The 18,897-nt window shown below is 40.7% G+C and overlaps 1 protein-coding gene across 1 annotated transcript; it reads right to left on the reverse strand.

Moving 5' to 3' along the window:
• Positions 1 to 1,066: 1,066 nt before the first annotated feature.
• On the reverse strand, positions 1,067 to 17,311 carry LOC103769772 (rab GTPase-binding effector protein 1-like; the record flags this gene model as incomplete). Its single annotated transcript, XM_008937008.1, is given in 8 exon segments — positions 1,067 to 1,201; positions 2,643 to 2,821; positions 3,612 to 3,703; positions 3,705 to 3,736; positions 6,688 to 6,807; positions 13,069 to 13,229; positions 14,135 to 14,338; positions 17,187 to 17,311. Coding segments are annotated over 7 exon segments (852 nt in total), but the record flags the coding sequence as incomplete, so codon positions are not given.
• Between the last annotated feature and the right edge of the window lie 1,586 nt (positions 17,312 to 18,897).

Below are 18,897 nucleotides of genomic sequence, written 5' to 3' on the forward strand. Positions count from 1 at the left end.
ATATAAATAATATCAATCTGTAGGTACAACTAGATCCAGCTACATTCAGATGTTATGATTTGACACATCTTTCTGCACTCTGCACTGTTATTGATAAGAATAAAGGGCAGAATCTATAAGTATATAGTTTTTTTCCCTTCAAAAAGGATAACTAAACAGGCAAAATACTGCCTCACACTGCAAACTCTCAAGTCTCTTGAAGCTCACCCAAGCTTCCACAGCACAAAACTTGGGTTTGTTTTTATTAATGTGTCCCTATTTTGACCTACAAAACCAAAATGGAACCTGTCAGATAGATAAATGAGCAAAATGCAGTGGAAAAGGTTAAACACTGTGTGCTTAAAAAACCTGTGTGCTCATTGGGCTTGTTTCCTCACAAGTTTGGGCAAATTTCAAGCACACTTTCAGCTTGTCCCAGTGTGTGACTGAGGACAACACCCAAATGACATCCAGCAGCAGCAGGTTTTCTGGCTGCTACAATGGGTTTACTAATACAGCTCAAGCAGCTTCTGCAAAAACTTGGTGCTGAGCTCCAGCTACTGGCTTGGCTAAAAAAAAAACATTTTTAAAAAAAAGGTTATTTTTAGTTGCTAAACAGCAGATGTGGCCAAAAACCTCAATTCACACAGCTAAATACATAGAGACACACAGATCATTCTGCTTTGCAGAAGCTATGGAACTGTCTGACTTCACAATCTGATCTCAGACTTGTCTAACCAGTGTAAGTTTAGGACAGAATCAACAAGTGGGTTAGCAAAGTAGCTACAATACATTTGCTGAATATTCAGATAGAATTGGTTTAATTCTGGAAATGTAGGTGTGTTACAATGTGGTTATAAATCCCAAGAGAATTTAACATCCAGGATGCAAAAGGCAAATGGCAGCTTTTAACAGCACCTCTCAGGATTATCATCTTTCAATCTTTATTAGAATTTATACACTCAAGTGCAACTCCAAAGATTTTTCATTGTTTAATTAGAAATGTGAGCTACAAAGTCTGCAGTTGTATTTGTAACCAACACCCTGAGGAAGGCCTGAGCATCCTGAGTTGCTTTGAACAATCCACTTGTTTTACCTCTTCACTGGAGAGCTGGGTAAGGGTTTCCTCAGGGGCTAGAGAACAGGAAGCTTTTGTTTCATCATCTGAATCTTTTTGCTTCTGCTCCTTTCTCTTGCTAAGCCTCTGCTGATCATCTTCTTCCTAGAAACCAGTGGTTGATAGAGAACATGTATAAGCAGGATTCAGTTTTGCCCTAACAGTCACAACATTAGCTTTGATGATAAACTAAGCAACACAGGTAGCACTGGAAAAGACTATTTTGGTTAAAAGCCTCAGTATTTATCACATGAGTATTCTTTTGGTTAAAAATGTAGTGTTTATTTCACAAGACATCCAAAATGACTTAAATGAGAACTTACTTTGCAAGTTTAGTGACCAATTCATGTTCTAGACTATTTTTACTCAAAGAACATATTACCTAGATCTAAATTATTATAGGGTTTACCAACTAAGTGGTAAAATCTTGCTCTCTAACATCCTTAACCTGGATGTTTTGCCTCACAGGTGACCATTTCTTCCTTCAGGATTAACTTGACCTCAATAGCTCTTCATTTCACAATATTGGCAACCTTCCTTTTGGGAACCTAATGAGATTCATCAAGGGCAAGTTTAGAGTCCTGCACGTGGGGAGGAATGACCCCAGGCACCAGTACAGGTTAGGGGCTGACCTACTGGAAAGCCCCTCCATGGAGAAGGACCTTGGACTCCTGGTGAACAGTAAGTTCACCACAAGCCAGCACTGTGCCCTTGTGGCCAAGAAGGCCAATGGTCTCCTGGGGTGCATTGAGAAGATTGTGGCCACCAGATTGAGGGGGGTTCTCCTCCCCCTTTACTCTGCCCCAGTGAGGCCACATCTGGAGTATTGTGTTCAGTTCTGTGCTCCCCAGTTCAAGAGAGACAAGGAACTACTGGAGAGAGTCCAGCAGAGGGTTAAGAGGATATTAAAGGACTGGAACATCTCTCCCACAAGGAAGGGCTGAGAGCCCTGGGGCTGTTTAGCCTGGAGAAGACTCAGAGGGGATCTGATAAATATCTGAAGGGTGGTGTCAAGAGGCTGGGGCCACTCTCTTGTCAGTGGTGCCCAAGGACAAGGGGCAATAGGCACCAACTGTAACCCAGGAAGTTCCACCTGAACATGAGGAAAAACTTCTTTCCTGTTAGGGTGGTGGAGCCCTGGAGCAGGCTGTCCAGAGGGACTGTGGAGTCTCCTTCTGTGGAGCGTTTCAACTTTCAAAACCCTCCTGGATATGTTCCTCTGTAACCTGCCCTAGGGTACCCTGCTTTGGCAGGGGGTTGGATGAGATGATCTCCAGAGGTCCCATCCAACCCCTACTACGCTGTGAATCTGTGATAAAGCTGCTACATACATTAATAGTAAAATGTTTGCACAAATGGAGAATTTCTGATATAACTGTTGGCTGTCATTCTAATGGAGAATTTCTAGTAAAGCTGCCAGCTATCACTTTTTAAAATATTAACACACAACTTGTCTCCAGCACGTGCTCTCCCTACCTGTTACAGCACATTCCATCTACACGATTTAAAAACCAAAAATAAGGAAAAAAGGAAAGCAGCAAGTAACCTGATCCTTTTTTTTCAGTTCTTCAACCTGTCGAAGCTGCTCAGAGGTCAGGACAATTTCCATACGCTGCATGTCCCTCATCAGCAAACGTTGAGACTCCAAGAACTGGTCGTTGGCTTTTTGCCACGTGTGTTTCAGCTGGTTGTGCTGTTGTCGCTCTTGCTCCAAGAGGTGGCAGACTATTCAAAAAGAGAATAGCATTTTTTTTTAATACCAAGCCAGCATTTTTCTTGAACCTCTTTTCCAAAGAGAAGCATTTTCATGAATAAAAGTAATGATTGTTCTAATCAAGAACAGCCAGGCTTTGTTCAACAGCTATTTAGCATGAAATAAGACATCTTAATTCCCAAACTTGGCTTGTGATTAGGGCTGCATTACTGCCAGTTTAAGGTTTTCTAATTAGGAGACTAATGCCTTAAATTAATTATGAATTCTAACAGCTTGTTGGGTTTTTTTTTAAGTGCTGGTTTCAAAAGACTGTCTTTGACATGCCCATTGATTTCAAGAGAGGGTTCCACTCCTCATGTCTCTACAAGGATTCTGTGCTGTGCTGGCACGTGTGTCCATTTGCATTCCCACTCCAGCACCAGGCATTCAGAAGTGACACACCTCAGGGAGACACACCAATGCATTATGGAAATAATGCTCACAACTGCACACAAATAACAGACACCAGTGAAATCACTTTCCTAAGAAGGAAGCTTGCAATCCTGTAAGAACTCAGCAGAAATTCAATAGCATTCCTGGAGAGAATGAGCAGCTTTGTTGCTTTCTTCTGTCACAGAAGAACTCCACATTCAACTCTGCTGTAAACATTTTAAGGGCTTTCACATTTAAAAGTATTGCTTCCTCCCCCCACGACTGCTTTAAATCCAATTCAAAGAAGAAATCAGGAAAGAATTAACAGCTCTGTTGGGAGTTTGCATCCTTAGTGTAAAAGGTTCAAAAGGATTGTTATTAGACAGATACCTTCATGCAGTTCTTTCCTCAACTTCTCTGCATCTTCCTGCAGGACTGATTTTTGTGTGTTGAGAACAGCCACATACATCTCTAAGTCTGTACTCAGCTTCCAGATAATGGTTCAGTTCTTTAACCTGAATAAAAAGATGGAAAACTGCCACCTCAGTGGGGGAACACACTCAGGCATTTCCTCTTTGTCAGAAGTCATAGTCTCACCTGTTCAGAACTGCACACAAGTTTATTTCTAGAAATAACACATGTTCAACTCCCAGTGTGCAAGCAGGACTTGGATTTATTTCTGAATAAATTCCTCATTCAATTCTGCTGAGTCAAACATTATCAGTATATCACAGTTGTTACAGTTGGATCTCAACAGCAGCAGAGATGGTAAAGAGACAAATAATTAAGAGAGGAGTAATGAAGCAATCCTTTAATCAGCATTGATAAGCCCACAACTAAGTAGGATGTGGAGACAGTTCAAAACTGAGTAATAACAGCAGGCAGAAAACTATGAGGTAAGCTTGAACTAAACCATGGATGGTAAGCTTAAAAAGAGAGGAAACTTGGGGGCCAACAAGAAAACAAAACCCACCAACATTCAAACCCATGAAAGACTGCTGCAAAAAGAAAGATCTGCCAATGGAAAGCAATTACATCAAGAAAGATTGAAAAAATATATTGGGACAAGAAAAAAAAACAACCAACATTCAAACCCCTGAAAGACTGCTGCAAAAAGAAAGATAGATCTGCCAATGGAAAGCAATTACATTAAGAAAGATTGAAAAAATATATTGGGATATTTTTTCTTTATTTTTTTAAATAGCAAAGCTAACAGAGTCCTGCAGATATTGCAGAATCTCTGGTGAGGATCTTTTACACAAATATCTGTCAATCAGGTTGCTTGCAGAAATACAGATCCCACTTTGGAGCAAGGAATGGGCTGAAAGGTTTCTTTATGGCACTATCAGTTTTATGGTTTGGTGAGTCAGGAATCACAGGAGATTTTATTTTCAAGGAAACAAAAGCCTTCAGGCAATTCCTAACTGGCTCCAGAGAGCTGCAGGAGCCCCAGACACCAACTCAAGAGTTCAGGACAGCCCTTGGGCTTTAAGTTGCCATTGATGGTGGGGACAGCTCCTCCTGCCCTGGAACACCAAGTCTGCTATCTGCTAGCCTTCTAGCCTTTGAAATGGAGAAATCTGACTCACCCAGAACAGCCCTTGGGAAGGGGAGGGGGGAAGAGAGAGAGAAAAAGATCATTGTTTCATTGATCCAGCTCAGTACTGGAGACTGAAAACCAAAATGACATGGCCCACTCAGATCTGAGGGACTTCATCACAACCAACAGGAAAACCAATTACACTGCTCATTCTGCAATCCTCATACCCATCCAGTAATATAAATCATGTAACTAATAGCTTGCACTTTTAAAGCACCATAGATTAAAGCACTTTAATGACTTCCCAATTTTGTGCTTAAATATCTCCTTGCTAGATACAAAATAGCAAATCTTCCCCATTAAGCTGAGAAGATGACTTGAAATAGGACTACCAGCAACTTTAAGCAGAAGGAATAATGAATTAGAACTGACCCCAGGTAAGAATTAAGGGCCCAAGTTATTTTCTGTGGTAGGAATCCCCACCTAAGCTGAGACTTCTTTAATAAAAAAACCAACCCAGTCAACTAGAAACATGGATAAAGTGATTATTCTCTTTTTTTCTTTTTCAAGACATGGCTGCTTGCATTTTATTCATCCCATAGAACAACATGCTCAGATTTTAGAGGACTTGATAATCAACACAGTTCCCAGTCCAGACACACTATCAATTTTCCTCAGGCCTTGCCTGTAAGGAAAGGAGGCAAGAATGACCTACAGTTTTTATAATCAAATTCAGCACAAAAAGGCTAAGTTTTAATCTATTCTTATAAAGGAAGAAAAGATGAAAAAGGAGAGAAGAAAAAACAAAACACAAACATTTTGAGAGCAAGCAAGCAAGCAAGGAAGATTCATAGTTCCTCATCTTCCCCAAATTCATCCTGGCAATGAAAAGGCAGAAATATCTAATCAAGAAGAAAAGCAGAACTACTTGGAGAACTATTTAGGAACATTTCAATCTCAAAAATTTAACCTCTAAAGAACAAGGAAACTATGAAGAAGGAAAACATTCAAGTATGGATTCTCAATGTAGTAAAATTTTTTAGACTGCTAAATGAATCACACTGTTCTCCCAAGTCTCAGACAGACTTCCAAGTTGGAATAAAAATGGTGGGGGGGAAAAAAAGAGAGAAGAATTCCAGCAAGTGATGAGCATCTATTTAAATGAGAATGCAAGTGACCCAGAAGACAAGGAAGGTATTTCTGTGTATGTCTTACATCCACATGGTAAATTACTTTGCAATTTCAGCCTACAACATAAAATATTTAGTTTAGAATACACCTTCATTTCTGTATAGAACAGTGAAACCTTACAGTGATGCAGATGCTGTGCACCCTTGGCAGCTGATGAGGAAGGTCAGCAGGGGTTCTGACCTAGCTGAAGGATGCAGGAACGACAGATAAATCACATACATTGATTTCTGGGCAGCAATGGCCAGTATCCCTTTCTATGAAACTAAGGTTTGCTTAAAATTTAAGATACAAAAATTCTGTTGAATTACCTCAGGTTTATGCCCAGGATTAGAAAATGAAACATAGCAGATGCTGGATGGAAGCACATAAAAAGAACTCTACCAAATGCAAATCTTTCTGTGGCTGTGAGCACGACACTAATCCAAAGGCCAGGCTGCTGGAGAGGTGCAAAGCAGCTATTTTGCTAAAACTTTTTCTTTTTTATTACCAGTAGACCTAAAGCCAGGCAATTTAAGCTAAGCACTGATGACACATGTAACACAACCCTCAGAACAGAAAGATGGGAAAACACATCTAGACCAAATAGGTTATTGAGCTGAAGGAGAAGAGACGTAATGGGCATTAAGAATTTCACAATACCCCTTTTTCTCTCCTACAAAATGTGACTTTGCTTATCTGCATCAAAGTAGCATGATGCAAGGTATAAATCAGGGTACACTAACAGCTCCACCTCACCTTTGATGCTTCTAACTCTTTTATTTTCTCTTCAGCTCCTGTCAGCTTCTCCTTCAGCGCCGCGATCTCTTTCTCCATAGGCATCACAACTGAACGCAGCTTCTCAGCATCTTCCTGGGCCTGAAGTTCATGCAATAAATTAGGAACATACTCAAAGTTTTTACCACAACAGTTGCCATTATTTGGAGAAAATTTCTACTCCAAGAAAAAGAGCTGACTGAACTCCCACTTCCAAGACTCACTGCTGTTTAGTTCAGCAGTCGTCTCTATGACAACAGGCCAATATTACTCCATTCACAGAAGGCACCTACATTTTAAATCCATGTATGGATTAGGCCATAAAAACCTGTTTTTAAGGAGAATGTCATCAAATCAATCAACTCTTGATACAGATCAGGCATTGCAGACTAGATACACTTTGCTGTTATTAACAACCTAACAATGTCCTGCAAGTTACTGCCACATAGCACATTTAAAAAAAGCCTAACACAAGAACTGCACAGTGAGTTATTGGCCACTCCTTTGCTTACTCATGAAGTTAAATGAATAAAAGATCTGTGCAGTAACACACTGCATAGCTTTGTTCTGGTTTGGAAGATTCAACTTCAAATTACTGCTGAGGTAGCATCAGGTTTTGGTGTTACTGTACTAAGTATTTCAAAGCTATATACAGACAATTCATCAAAAAACCCATTGATTTTTTTTCAAAAAGTAGTTGTGAAAAGATCAAAGCAGGACAACAGAATGAGAAGACTGATACAAGGGGGAAAAAGAGAAAGAGCCAAGGGAAAATAGTGAGAATTAAGATGAGAACTAGTGTTCAGTGTTCCAGTTCAGAACTTCATGTCAACGGGTGGCCATGGCAGCCTCATTTCTTCAATGCTCTGGCTTTCCTTCACAGATGCACTAAAAACTTTCCAAGTGAAAGTTTAACAGCTCTCACAGACTTCCAAGCATAACACTCAAACATTTACCACAGTAAAATATTTCAAGTCACAAAGAATTTAAGCAATCTCATTTGAGCTGGGTTTATGTACGAAGGCTCAGAATGCTCAGTTGTTCTTTATCTTCTACTGGAGGAACTCAGAAAGCAGAGAACTGGCTCCCAAAGCTGAAGTTTCATCTTGAGGACACTTTTCCTGACCTGATCAGCAACAATGGCCACCAAAAGATGATATTCATAGCTTGGTTTAAATCTAGACCAGAATGTAGATCTTAGAGGCTATTCATTTGACTTTCAGTTTCTGGTAAGCTTATTAACAACTGGATTCTGAGTAAGATTTTCAGCAAGGAAAACAGTATGTTCAACAATTGAAGTTCTCTAAACTTAAAATCAATTGACAAAATAAAATAATATTGCAACAAGTGTCAATTATAAAAATGCCACTGGGCCCTCAGGCTCTAAAAGCTTTAAAGGAAACTCTATAGACAAAACAAAACTAAATCTCTTCCTGTTTCATTCACTTCTGCTACATTTTGTCCCTGCTAGTTTGCTTGAGCAAAGAATACAAATAAAATCCATAAGGAAAGTGAGGGACATCACATGATGCAGTGAATTCAATACCAGGGACATGTGATGGTGTCACCACACAGCCACTACCTCACCAGTCACAGTTTTCAAACAGATGGGAGCAGCAGTTTAACTTCAAAGATAGTTTTATATTTCATTTATTTATCAGTCCTGTTCTTCTATTGCAACCTACAGCCAGCTCACTTGGAGTAAAGGCAGCCCACCACTTTTAGGACTGCTGAATAAGTTTTATTCCCAATTATCCATGAAAACTGCAGAAATATTTCATAGCCAGTGTGATTTCAAATGGTTCAAAAACTCCCTGGAGAGACAAAACTACCAAATTCCACAGGACAGAAAAATTACTCTGGCTTTTCCTGTTAGGTAAACAGAGCTGAAGTTTGACACTATGGTTGCAACATATTGCAAATGTTTCCTTCAAACAAAAAAAAGAGAGGGGGAAAGGAAGGCTGTGGCAGGGTAAGGATCCATATTAAAGGTCAGTGTGATACTGAGCTAAACACTCAGAACAGCCAATATCTGGTAACAAAGTGCATGCAGGTCACTGGGTCTGCTTTTGAAGGTAACGTGTAATTACTGAGACTCCCAAATTGAGGTTAAAGTTCCCACTCAAGCTTTCAAGGAAATAAGAATATCTATCCTGTTGAAAAATGGTCCATAGAGATACTGTCACAGGTGGCAAGAGGTGCCACAGCACCACAGCTCCTGTGGTAAAAGGCATTATTCAGAGACTCTTCCAGAGGTGTGACCCTTAAAGTATTGACTTCCTTTTCACTTGACTGGCAAAGACAAGGTTTTACATGATCAGCTTGTCTTTACTCATCACCTTATCAAATCCACAGCACCCAAACTGCTTCTGCCCCAGCCAAACCTGCAAGGGATCTGCAGAGCACAGGTGAAGCTGACTGCATAGGCAGAACATGCTAAAAATGAGTCCAAGTCACCCCTCAGAACACAGCATTGCAAGCCTGACAGGTAGCTACAGCCACCCTGGATGCCCTTTGCTGTTACACCAACCAGTGTTTACAGAAGAACAGAAACCTGGCTGGAGAAGTCTCAGGCAATACTGTACCTGAATTTGTTCTTTAAGAAAGAAAAAGATGTTTACAGAAGAACAGAAACCTGGCTTGGTGTGTTTCAGGCAATACTATACCTGAATTTGTTCTTTTAAAAAGAAAAAGAGACAAGCAGAAAACACAAACACACAATTTGTGTGTTTCAGGCAATACTGTACCTGAATTTGTTCTTTTAAAAAGAAAAAGAGACAAGCAGAAAACACAAACACACAATTTGAGAATCTCTCTTTAAAGTAGAAGTAAACCATTCAAAGTTACTCTAAAACTATTCCACTGTTCTTTACCAATACCAACGAAGGCAGCATATTGTAGATCAGATTTTATGGCCAACTCTGTCACAGATATCAGATTATTCTCCCCTTCCAACTTCCCATCTTCTGACTAATCAGCACGCTTCAAAACAGGAGGCTTCTCCTTTCTTGCTTTCTCTATATGCAAAACACCAGCTCTGAAGACTTCTGCTGCTCAGAGTTTGACACAACTGTGCTAAGAAGACTCTTTATACATCACAGCTCACACTGCAGACCAGATCCTTTCCTGAATGGAAGATGAGGTGTGAATAAAAAGGGACTAGTCACATTTTGCCAGTGGGCAAGACTCATCTCCACCAAGTCACTGTCCAGAGGGAGTTCAGTCCCTACCAAGCAGAGGACCTGCAGTCAAGTGCATGCTGCTATGGCTAGACTGCTTTTAGCATCTGTGACAACAAAAAAACCCACCCCAAAACCTCCCTGGTATTACAACACAAGAGGAACACAGAGAAGTTTTTATAAATCATCAAAATGTTTTCTGAAAGATGAATCACTAGGTGCATGCTTATTACAATAGGTTATTTACTTCTTTTAATTGGGAAGGGACATTTATAGGAGACACACAGTTTTCAGCCCAGATTTCTTTGAAATGGCTGCTTTATGATAACAATCTCAGAACACACAAGTTTTCTACAGAGATTTGGCAATTTGCAGCCTGAAATGTATTTACATGGAGAAGCAGAACAGCTGTTTCCAGACAAGTGCATGTGCTCCACCAGGCAGGCTCCTTCTGACAAGAGGATGCTCAAGAATGCCAAGTGCCAGGTTTGTTGGCTAGACTTGGATACCCCTGGCAAAGTTGTCACAATCTAGTAAACACAGCTCAAAATAGTATCCAAACATCACCCACCTGCTCTAAGCACTCCCAAACCAGGATAAATAACATCTACACTGGAAGTCTGATAGCATAGATAGCAAAAAAATGAGCACTCAACCAAATAACTTTAAATTCAAAGAGAAATTTACAGAATTTGGAGCAACATTTGTCATCTACCCTTCATCCCCCTCCAGGGAAAAAGTATGCAGACAACAAACATAATTGCTAGCAGTTATGTGGACACAATATTCCATTTCATGGCTTTGCTCTGTAATTTAAAATGGATTTTATAGTAAAATTGAACCTAACTGAACTATTACCCAGCCAAGACAGCCTAGAAGGTTGGTGTCCTGGATTGAAGCACAAGGTTTGCCATCTGCTCTGCCCACTCTTCTCAGCTCACCTCTTGTTGAGAATTCCAGATGATGGTATGGGGTTTTTTTTTAGTTTTTTTACTCCTTTGAGATGTTTGGAGATTGTTTAGAACTAATTAGAAGATAAAGGTTATTTTCAAAAAAAAAATTTCCAAATTTATGCCTTAAATTAAAATAAACCCATAATAAATCCATATAATGAAGTACATAAGGATGGAGGATAAACACACCATTGTCAGCTGGCAATGCCATTTTGCATGAGGAATTGATCACAAGTCTTCAAATAGCACATCCCAAGTGATCAAGAAAATTCCTCCTTTCACACCGACTGCTGAGCCATGAATATTCATTATTTTGCCAGCCAAACACAGCTTTATATGGGCCTGGGATTTGCTCATTTGGTTTTAAGGAAAATTCTGTGTCCTTTTCCTCATTTTCATCTAATTCTTAGTCTCCTGGAGGAAAAAAACTCACAGGTTTAATGACAAAGAAGATTAAAAAACCCATGCAAAGCAGTTTAAGCAATTATTTCAAGCTCTGCTCTGAAGACCAGATTTCCCCCTCCTCCTCCTGTTACATAAAGCACATGCTCCTCTGCTTTGCAGGCCTATAAAGCTTTCTAAACTCATCTTAATCAGAGATTAATAAATCAATCATCTCTTCCTTTAGGATCATGAGGGATATTTATTTCCCTTTTAAAGACTATAGTTGAAAATGCAATTTATCTGCTATCCTAAACTTCCACATGCTAACTGGCACACAGCAAAGCCACTCAGTTTAGGTGAGCTATGCTGTCATCTGAGCAACTTCCAACTCCAACTGTTACATGACCAACACATTCAAACTAAAAAAAGTGCTGAGAATTTAGTTACTGGAAAGACTCTCTCAGTTGAGAGATTCTTTTCTGAAAAATCTTCTTGGCAGTTTGTTGGTAATGCACTGCTGGGACTTTTACACTATGAACTCAGCATCTTTTGGGTTGTTTCTACAAAACTCAGCACACTGATGCTATCCTAACCTTCCTTCCAGCTTCAGGAAAAGTCCTTTTTTTCCTCTGAACAGACCTAAAACCTTCCCTTAAAAACAGTTTATGTCTTAAAATTCCAGTGGCAGTAATTCTGTAGTCAGTACTCTAGCAAATAGGCTTTCCTCTGACTCCTACCTTTATAAATCAGGACTACAGGAAGAGCAGTCCCACTGAATACCCAACAGCAACTATGAAACTACAGCCAGTAATATTCAAGGCTCTCTTTGTTAAGTCTCAGAAGAAGAATTCAATTTTGCAACACAAACAGCACTTGCTTGTTACAACATAAACAGTATTTTACCTATTTTTACTATGTGGAATGTTCATGATACTCAATACTTCATTCCTTCTGCTGACAGCAAGCAGAAACAAGGAAATGCTGTGATGTGGCAGATTATCAGATGTTAGCCTACTCCTTTACTAAATATAGCATCATTTACTACATTAAAATTGTCTTAGAATAACTTCAATACCACCATAAGCCTGCTGAGAAGACAAATTCACTTAAATGCAAGTTTTTATAATATGATAAACAAAGATTCCAAAACATTGGTCTGTTATGACAGGTTCAATTTTCTTCCTGTCTGAAGGAGAAATACACCAAATCTCCAAACTCAGTAACAAAAAAACAATCCAAACTCAACAGAAAGGCACCTCAATCTAAGTCATAGATCTTTGAACACCATCAACAAGATCTTTTTGAATTCCAGGGCAATTATCTTTCATCATTTCATGTTTTGTGACAGCAAGGTTCTGTATTTCCCAGGAAGCCAGTAGAACCATGTTGCACAGACATGGCTTCACTCAAAGAGAGACAGAAGACATTTTAGTATAGTCCCTATTAAAAACCTCAAAAGAACTTTATAAGATCTGAATAAAGGAATAAAGGAGCAGGAGTGTAAAGATTTTTAAAATCTGAAGTCAATCCAGAAAAATCTAAAGGGGGCTTTACTTGTTCATTTGACATCATGGTAAGAGACTTCATGAGGCCTCCTGCACCTACAAGCTGAAGGCCAAACCTTACTATGGTCTCAGCTGCAACCCTCTTACTGAATCCACACCATCAGGTACAGTAAATTTAGGGATTCAAATGCAAGATTAGGTCACAATGACTTCCATGAACAAAAAGCCAAAAGCTGGCAGAACTGTGTGTATTACTGAGGAATTATGGCAGGCAGTAGAAACTAACTCATGCACAACACCCACATCTCGAAACAGAAGCTGAAGAACTAGATATCAACGTACCTTTTTCATTTCATTTTCTAAGTTTTCTTCCTCCTGACCTTCAGACAGTCTCCTTCTTAGCTCTGCTATTTCCCTCTCCACGTTCTCTCGGTACTGGTTCCATTGAGCTCGCTCCTGCTCCAGCCGGTGATGATACTGGAGCTCATAGTCACGAACAGTCTCTACAAAACACCATTTCCAAAACTTATTTTCAGTGCAAGTTATAAAACAGAGCTTCAGGAACTCCCTCTGCAACTAGCCCATGACTTATTGCCATTGGCAGGACAACAGTGAGCTCTCCCTTCCTCTCTCTTCCCTTTGACTCTTGTCCCAAAACACAACTAGGTAAGCAAAAGACCCAAAGGAACTGCACCTCAATTTGTACCATCACTACAGCACCAACAAGCCCCCAAACTGTGTCACACCTAATTTCAATATAATGTACATATCTAACAAGCTATTTAGCAGCACATTTTGTACCTACAAGCACAAACAAACCACCTCTATCCAAAGAAACTACCAAACCCCAACCTATTTACTCCAAAATGCAAAGGAACTAGAACTTCTCACAGAGCTTTCATTTGCCTATTATTAATATCACTCCTTCAGGGAAGGAGCTGTTCTTGTTTCCATATGGACAGCAGCTGACAGCTGAGCCTTGATCTAGGTTCATGTATCTGTGTAGATCATAAAGAGGAACCTGTGTACTCAATATACATGGAGATTTGTCTTCTCTGGGGGAAAAGGATACTCAGGTGATGGAAAAACTGCCTACAGTCTGTTGGCTGAGGATACTGTGACCCTGTTTGTGAACCTTTCAGGAAAAAGCAACAGTTATGGCAACAGTCCCCACTCCACATCCTGCATTTTGTTCCTGGCCCATAGTTTTGTCTTGGAAATGTCAACAGCTGCACAACATGGAAATACAACAAAGAACAGCTCAGGACCATCAAGAAAACTGTCCAGTGGCCAGCCTGGGGAGAAGTCCATGTGATGGGACTGGAGGGGCACTTCAATGTCTGCCAGCAGTGCTGTGTTTACACAGGAGAGATGAGAAGAGGGGTCTCATTGCCTGCCCAGTTGTTACCTTTCATAATAGCTTGTAGTGAAGCTACTTCTTCTTGCCACTGTCTCTTCACCTCATCGATAGCTTCCTGCTTGGTGTTCTCAGACACTGTGGCTATAGCTTTGATGTTCTCCATTTCAGCATGAGCTTCCATCAGCTGGGTCCGCAGCTGGCCCAGGTCATCTTGGGCTGCTTGCAGCACTGCATTTTGTCGTTTGAGGTCCTCTGAAAAAAAGGTATTTGCATTTAGCTTGATTAATAAATTCAGTCTGAGGAGTATCCATAGTGACTATGGCAAAGAACAGTGCTCTGACAAGGGGAGTGAAGGAAACACTGGTATTGAGGCATCTCCCCAGAACAACTGAACAAATGTTAGCAGGTATCTTTAGGGAACATTATTTCTTGACTTTGCTTGCCCTTGACTTTTAAAGCACCTTCTCATGGATGCAGTCACAAAGCACACACTGCAGATAGAACCTGTGAATCAACAGACCTGACAGAAGTGAACTGTGCTTTTAGTTAGCTCATTATCATTTAACTCATTCTGGTAATGAACCTGAAAAAGGTAAGAACAAGAAACAGGAAGACATTTTTGCCACCAGCTTGATCCTGAATTTGGAGAGAACACTTCATATTTCTTGAACAGAAACACTCTGTGACTGCCATGTGGAGGCTGCATAAAAACTATGCAACCTAATTTGCCTTCTGCTGTGGCTTTGCTAAATCTGAGCTTCTACTAAAAGAAAAAAACCAGGGGACATTCAGCAGAACATCTGCCTCTTCTCTAACTGTTGCACCTATAAACAGAAAGTAAACTAATTTCACATTATCCTCCTGAGTTTTCAGTTATTCTGAGGCAAACAGCTCTGGAAGATATGTATTATACCATTAATTCCAAAAGCACTAGCACAAAATTTAGTTTTCTGCCCACACAGCCCACTTCAATAGCAATCACTTTTAGCAGAAACATGTGGCCAGTGCACAACACAGACCAAGTCATCTTCATGTCATTCCCTCAGTACCAAAAAGCTTCATCAGCCCTGGAACCCAACACCTCACACCTTGACAGAGAATATGGAACCCAGAGCTAACAGGGTACTCTAAGGGGCATCATTCCTCAGGTTAAAAACAGCCCAAGAGCCTGGAGCTCTTGGTATTCAAACACCAGTATTAGGGACACGTTGTGACAGTCCCAGTGGACATTTAGGGGAGATCTTGGGAGAATGGGGAAGGAAAAAAAAAAAATGTAATTGCTTTTACATTCTCCTCTGGTATCTTTTCACTTCAGTACATGTGAAAGTTGGAAACTGCATTTTCTACTTTTTGACTGCTCTGAAAAGGGAGAATTATTGCTGATCTCATCAGTAGTGGCTTGTATCTTAGATTTCCTTTCATCCAGCTGCTAGAAACACAAAAAACAGGCCTTCTGTAGGATCTGATCTTCATCATGCCTGTTGTATTTCTGCTCTCATAAGCTTACACAAGCAGCTGCAGTCTTGATGCATTAGTTTTTGGCTCTGCTTTCCTATGTTAAGGACAGGAAAATCATCAGGATTAGAAATAAATCAATTTGGCTCTCAAAACAGCAGCTATCTCCTCTCTCCAATTCTTCACCAGATATTTGAGCTCATATGGTTCAAATTTTCCTATAAAGGCTGTTATTGAAATAGATGCCCTTGGCTAGTATTAAAACTTTTATAATGTTTGTCTGCTTACACTCTACCTCTGATGGAAATTTAAGACAAAAAAAAATAACAAAGGCAGGCAGAGAGCACACAGACCATCTACATGATGTCCTTCCACTTACCAGATCAGCTGCTGTTCAGAGAGAATGAGCACATCATGACTTCAGACATCAGCATAAAACTCAGTGATGGTGTTTCTGTGTGTATCACAGAATCATGGAATGGTTTGGGTTGGAAGGGACCTTAAAGTTCATCTAGTTCCAAACACCCTGCCATGGGACAACTCTCACTAGCCCAGGTCACTCAAAGCCCCATCCAACCTGGCCTTCAATACATCCAGTGATGGAGCATCTCAACTTTCCTGGACGACCTGTTCCAGTCTCTCACTGCCCTCAGACTGAAGAACTTCTTCCTAATTTTTGATTTAAACCTACCCTCTTCCAGTTTGAAGCCATTACCCCTCATCCTATGACTACAAGCCTTTTTGCAAAGTCTCTCCCCAGCTTTCTTGTAGGCCCCCTTCAGATACTGGCAGGATGCAAGAAGGTCTGCCCTGAACTTTCTCTTCTCCACACTGAAGAACCCCAACTCTCCCAACCTGGCCTCACACAGAGGGGTTCCAGCCCCTAGATCATTTCTGTGGCCTCCTCTGGCCCTGCTCCAGCAGGTCCATGTCTCTCCTGTGCTGAGGACTCCAGAGCTGGACACAGCACCACAGGACAGGGCTTGTGAGAGTGGAGTGGAGGGGGAGAATCACCTCTCTCAACCTGCTGGCCAGGCTGCTTTTGATGCATCCCAGCACACAGCTGTCTTTCTGGGCTGCACCCACACATTGTTGGATTATGTTGAGCTCTTCATCAACCAGCACCCCCCAAGTCTTTCTCCTCAGAGAAAGGCTCTCAAACCCCTTATTGCCCCAACTCAAGTGCAGGACCTTGCACTTGCCCTTGTACTTCATGACACTTTATGGACATCAGATTGTTCTGCTGACTCCAATCCATGCAGGCAAATCTTTAAATTTAATTCTAAAAATTCACTCTAAGAAGCAGAACAGCCACTTATTGGATTTTACTCTCTGCTTGTCCCTTATGTTCTTATTTTATCTGTTTAAAAGACTACTGTCATTTTTCAATTTTAGTAAATCAGACACAAAAACAATGGCTTATCCCACTAACCATGCTGGATGTGCAGTTGACTATTTCAGTAGAAAACCCCCTTAAATGCTAATTATCCTTAAGAAAAACAAACAAATCAAACAAACAAACAAAAAAACTCCACATATGGTGTGCATGAGCAGTTGGTATTACAAAGGTAAACCCTTCATACAGGGATTATTTGAAGACAGAGCTTAATAAACTCTCTAATAATTCAGAGAACTGAGATCTTACCTTCCTTAGCCAAGTATAACTCCTTAAATTTTGCTCTCTTTTGATTAAATTCTTGCTCAAGTTGCTGCTTTGTGCGCAGAAATTCTGCATTGACCTTTTCCAATTCTGCTACCCGTTGTAGAAGAGCAACTGAAAATAAAAGAGAAGATAAGGTACATCACTGACAGTTAAGGCATCCCATCCTGCAAGGTTGAGGTTTGGGGCTTGTTCTTGCTAAAATACCCTCACTCATTAGCTCAGCTGTTGCCCCGTGCTACACCAGTGACAAAGGACATCCAGTTTTCTTAGACTGTAGCTCAAAATTGTAACTAGACATCTTTCACAGCATGAGAAATATATACAGCAGTGAATTCTGTAGAAAACAATCAACCTCCCAAAGAAAAATCACCAATTTCTACATACAATGAAGAAATGGAAGAAAAAAACACACAAAAACAGCACCAAGTTTATTCCTATTGGTGCTTCTTTCCAAAACACTGGGAATTTAGCCATGAGGCATAGGAACAGGGTGTGAAGGCTGAGCCATAAAGCATCAAGTTCTCAAAGACTGAGGTCAAAGAAAGCAAAGTGACAGCTACTCAGTCAACAGCTATGGAAGAACAATGCACAGGAAAAAATTAAGCTAAAAATTAGGTGCCATTATCTCTTCTGCCTTCAGTTCTGCACCTTTATCAGAAGAAGGTGAAGCAGACCATACTTGGAGAAGGTTGCCAGAAGATGACCACAATCTATGGAGAAATAACCCATCAAAAGATGAAACTCTCATTTCCAGCACATATGTCACACTGTTCTCCAGTATTTACCACGTTAGCAGTCGATCAGGTGGTACCACAAAAGAGGGAACAATAGAAAGTCCACAAATCACCTGAAGATTGTTATAGTGCAGTTATTACTGTAGAACACAATCCTGGTGTATGATGCTATAAAGATCCCACACAACCACTGACCCTGTAATATTGACCTTCATGCATAATATTAACTTCTTTGCACCTTGAGAAGTATAAGTCTGGATTATATGCCAAGGAGTTTTCTGTTGCACACCCCAGACACAAAACAGAAAGAAAAGACAGCTGAATGAAAACAAAATCCACCTCCATGCTGCAATGCACTGGGCAAATAATATTCCTCTACACAATTCTTTATCTGCTCTGCAAAAGCACTTCATGGACATGTTCCAACTCTGTTGTGCAAAGCTGAATCACTCTTTTTCAGCTATAGCCTCTGTATAGCACAGACATAAAATACTGATCCTTTAGTAGTGTTTACATAGCACATCCAACATGCTTCCCACCAAAATGAAGTGGAATCATAGAATGCTTTGAGTTGGAAAGGACCTTTCAAGCTCACCTAGTCCAACCCCCCTGCAGTGAGCAGGGACATCCTCAACTAGAGCAGGTTGCTCAGAGCCCCATCAAGCCTGGATGTCTCCAGGGGTGGGGCCTCCAGCACCTCTCTGGGTAACCTGTTCCAGTGTTTCACCACCCTCAGTGTAAAGAACTTCACCTTAATGCCTCATCTAAAACTCCCCTGCTTAAGTTTAAAACCATCACCCCTCCCCCCCCTTGTCACCAGCCCTGCCCCGCTTTCTGTAGCCCCTTCAGGTTCTATGAGGCCACCTAAGGTCTCCCTGGAGCCTTCTCCTCTCCAGGCTGAACAAACCCAACTCTCTCAGCCTGGTCTCACAGGAGAGCTCCTCCAGCACTCAGATAAT

This window comes from Merops nubicus, unplaced genomic scaffold (genome assembly GCF_000691845.1).
Source record: "Merops nubicus isolate BGI_N331 unplaced genomic scaffold, ASM69184v1 scaffold12603, whole genome shotgun sequence".
NCBI lineage: Eukaryota > Metazoa > Chordata > Aves > Coraciiformes > Meropidae > Merops > Merops nubicus.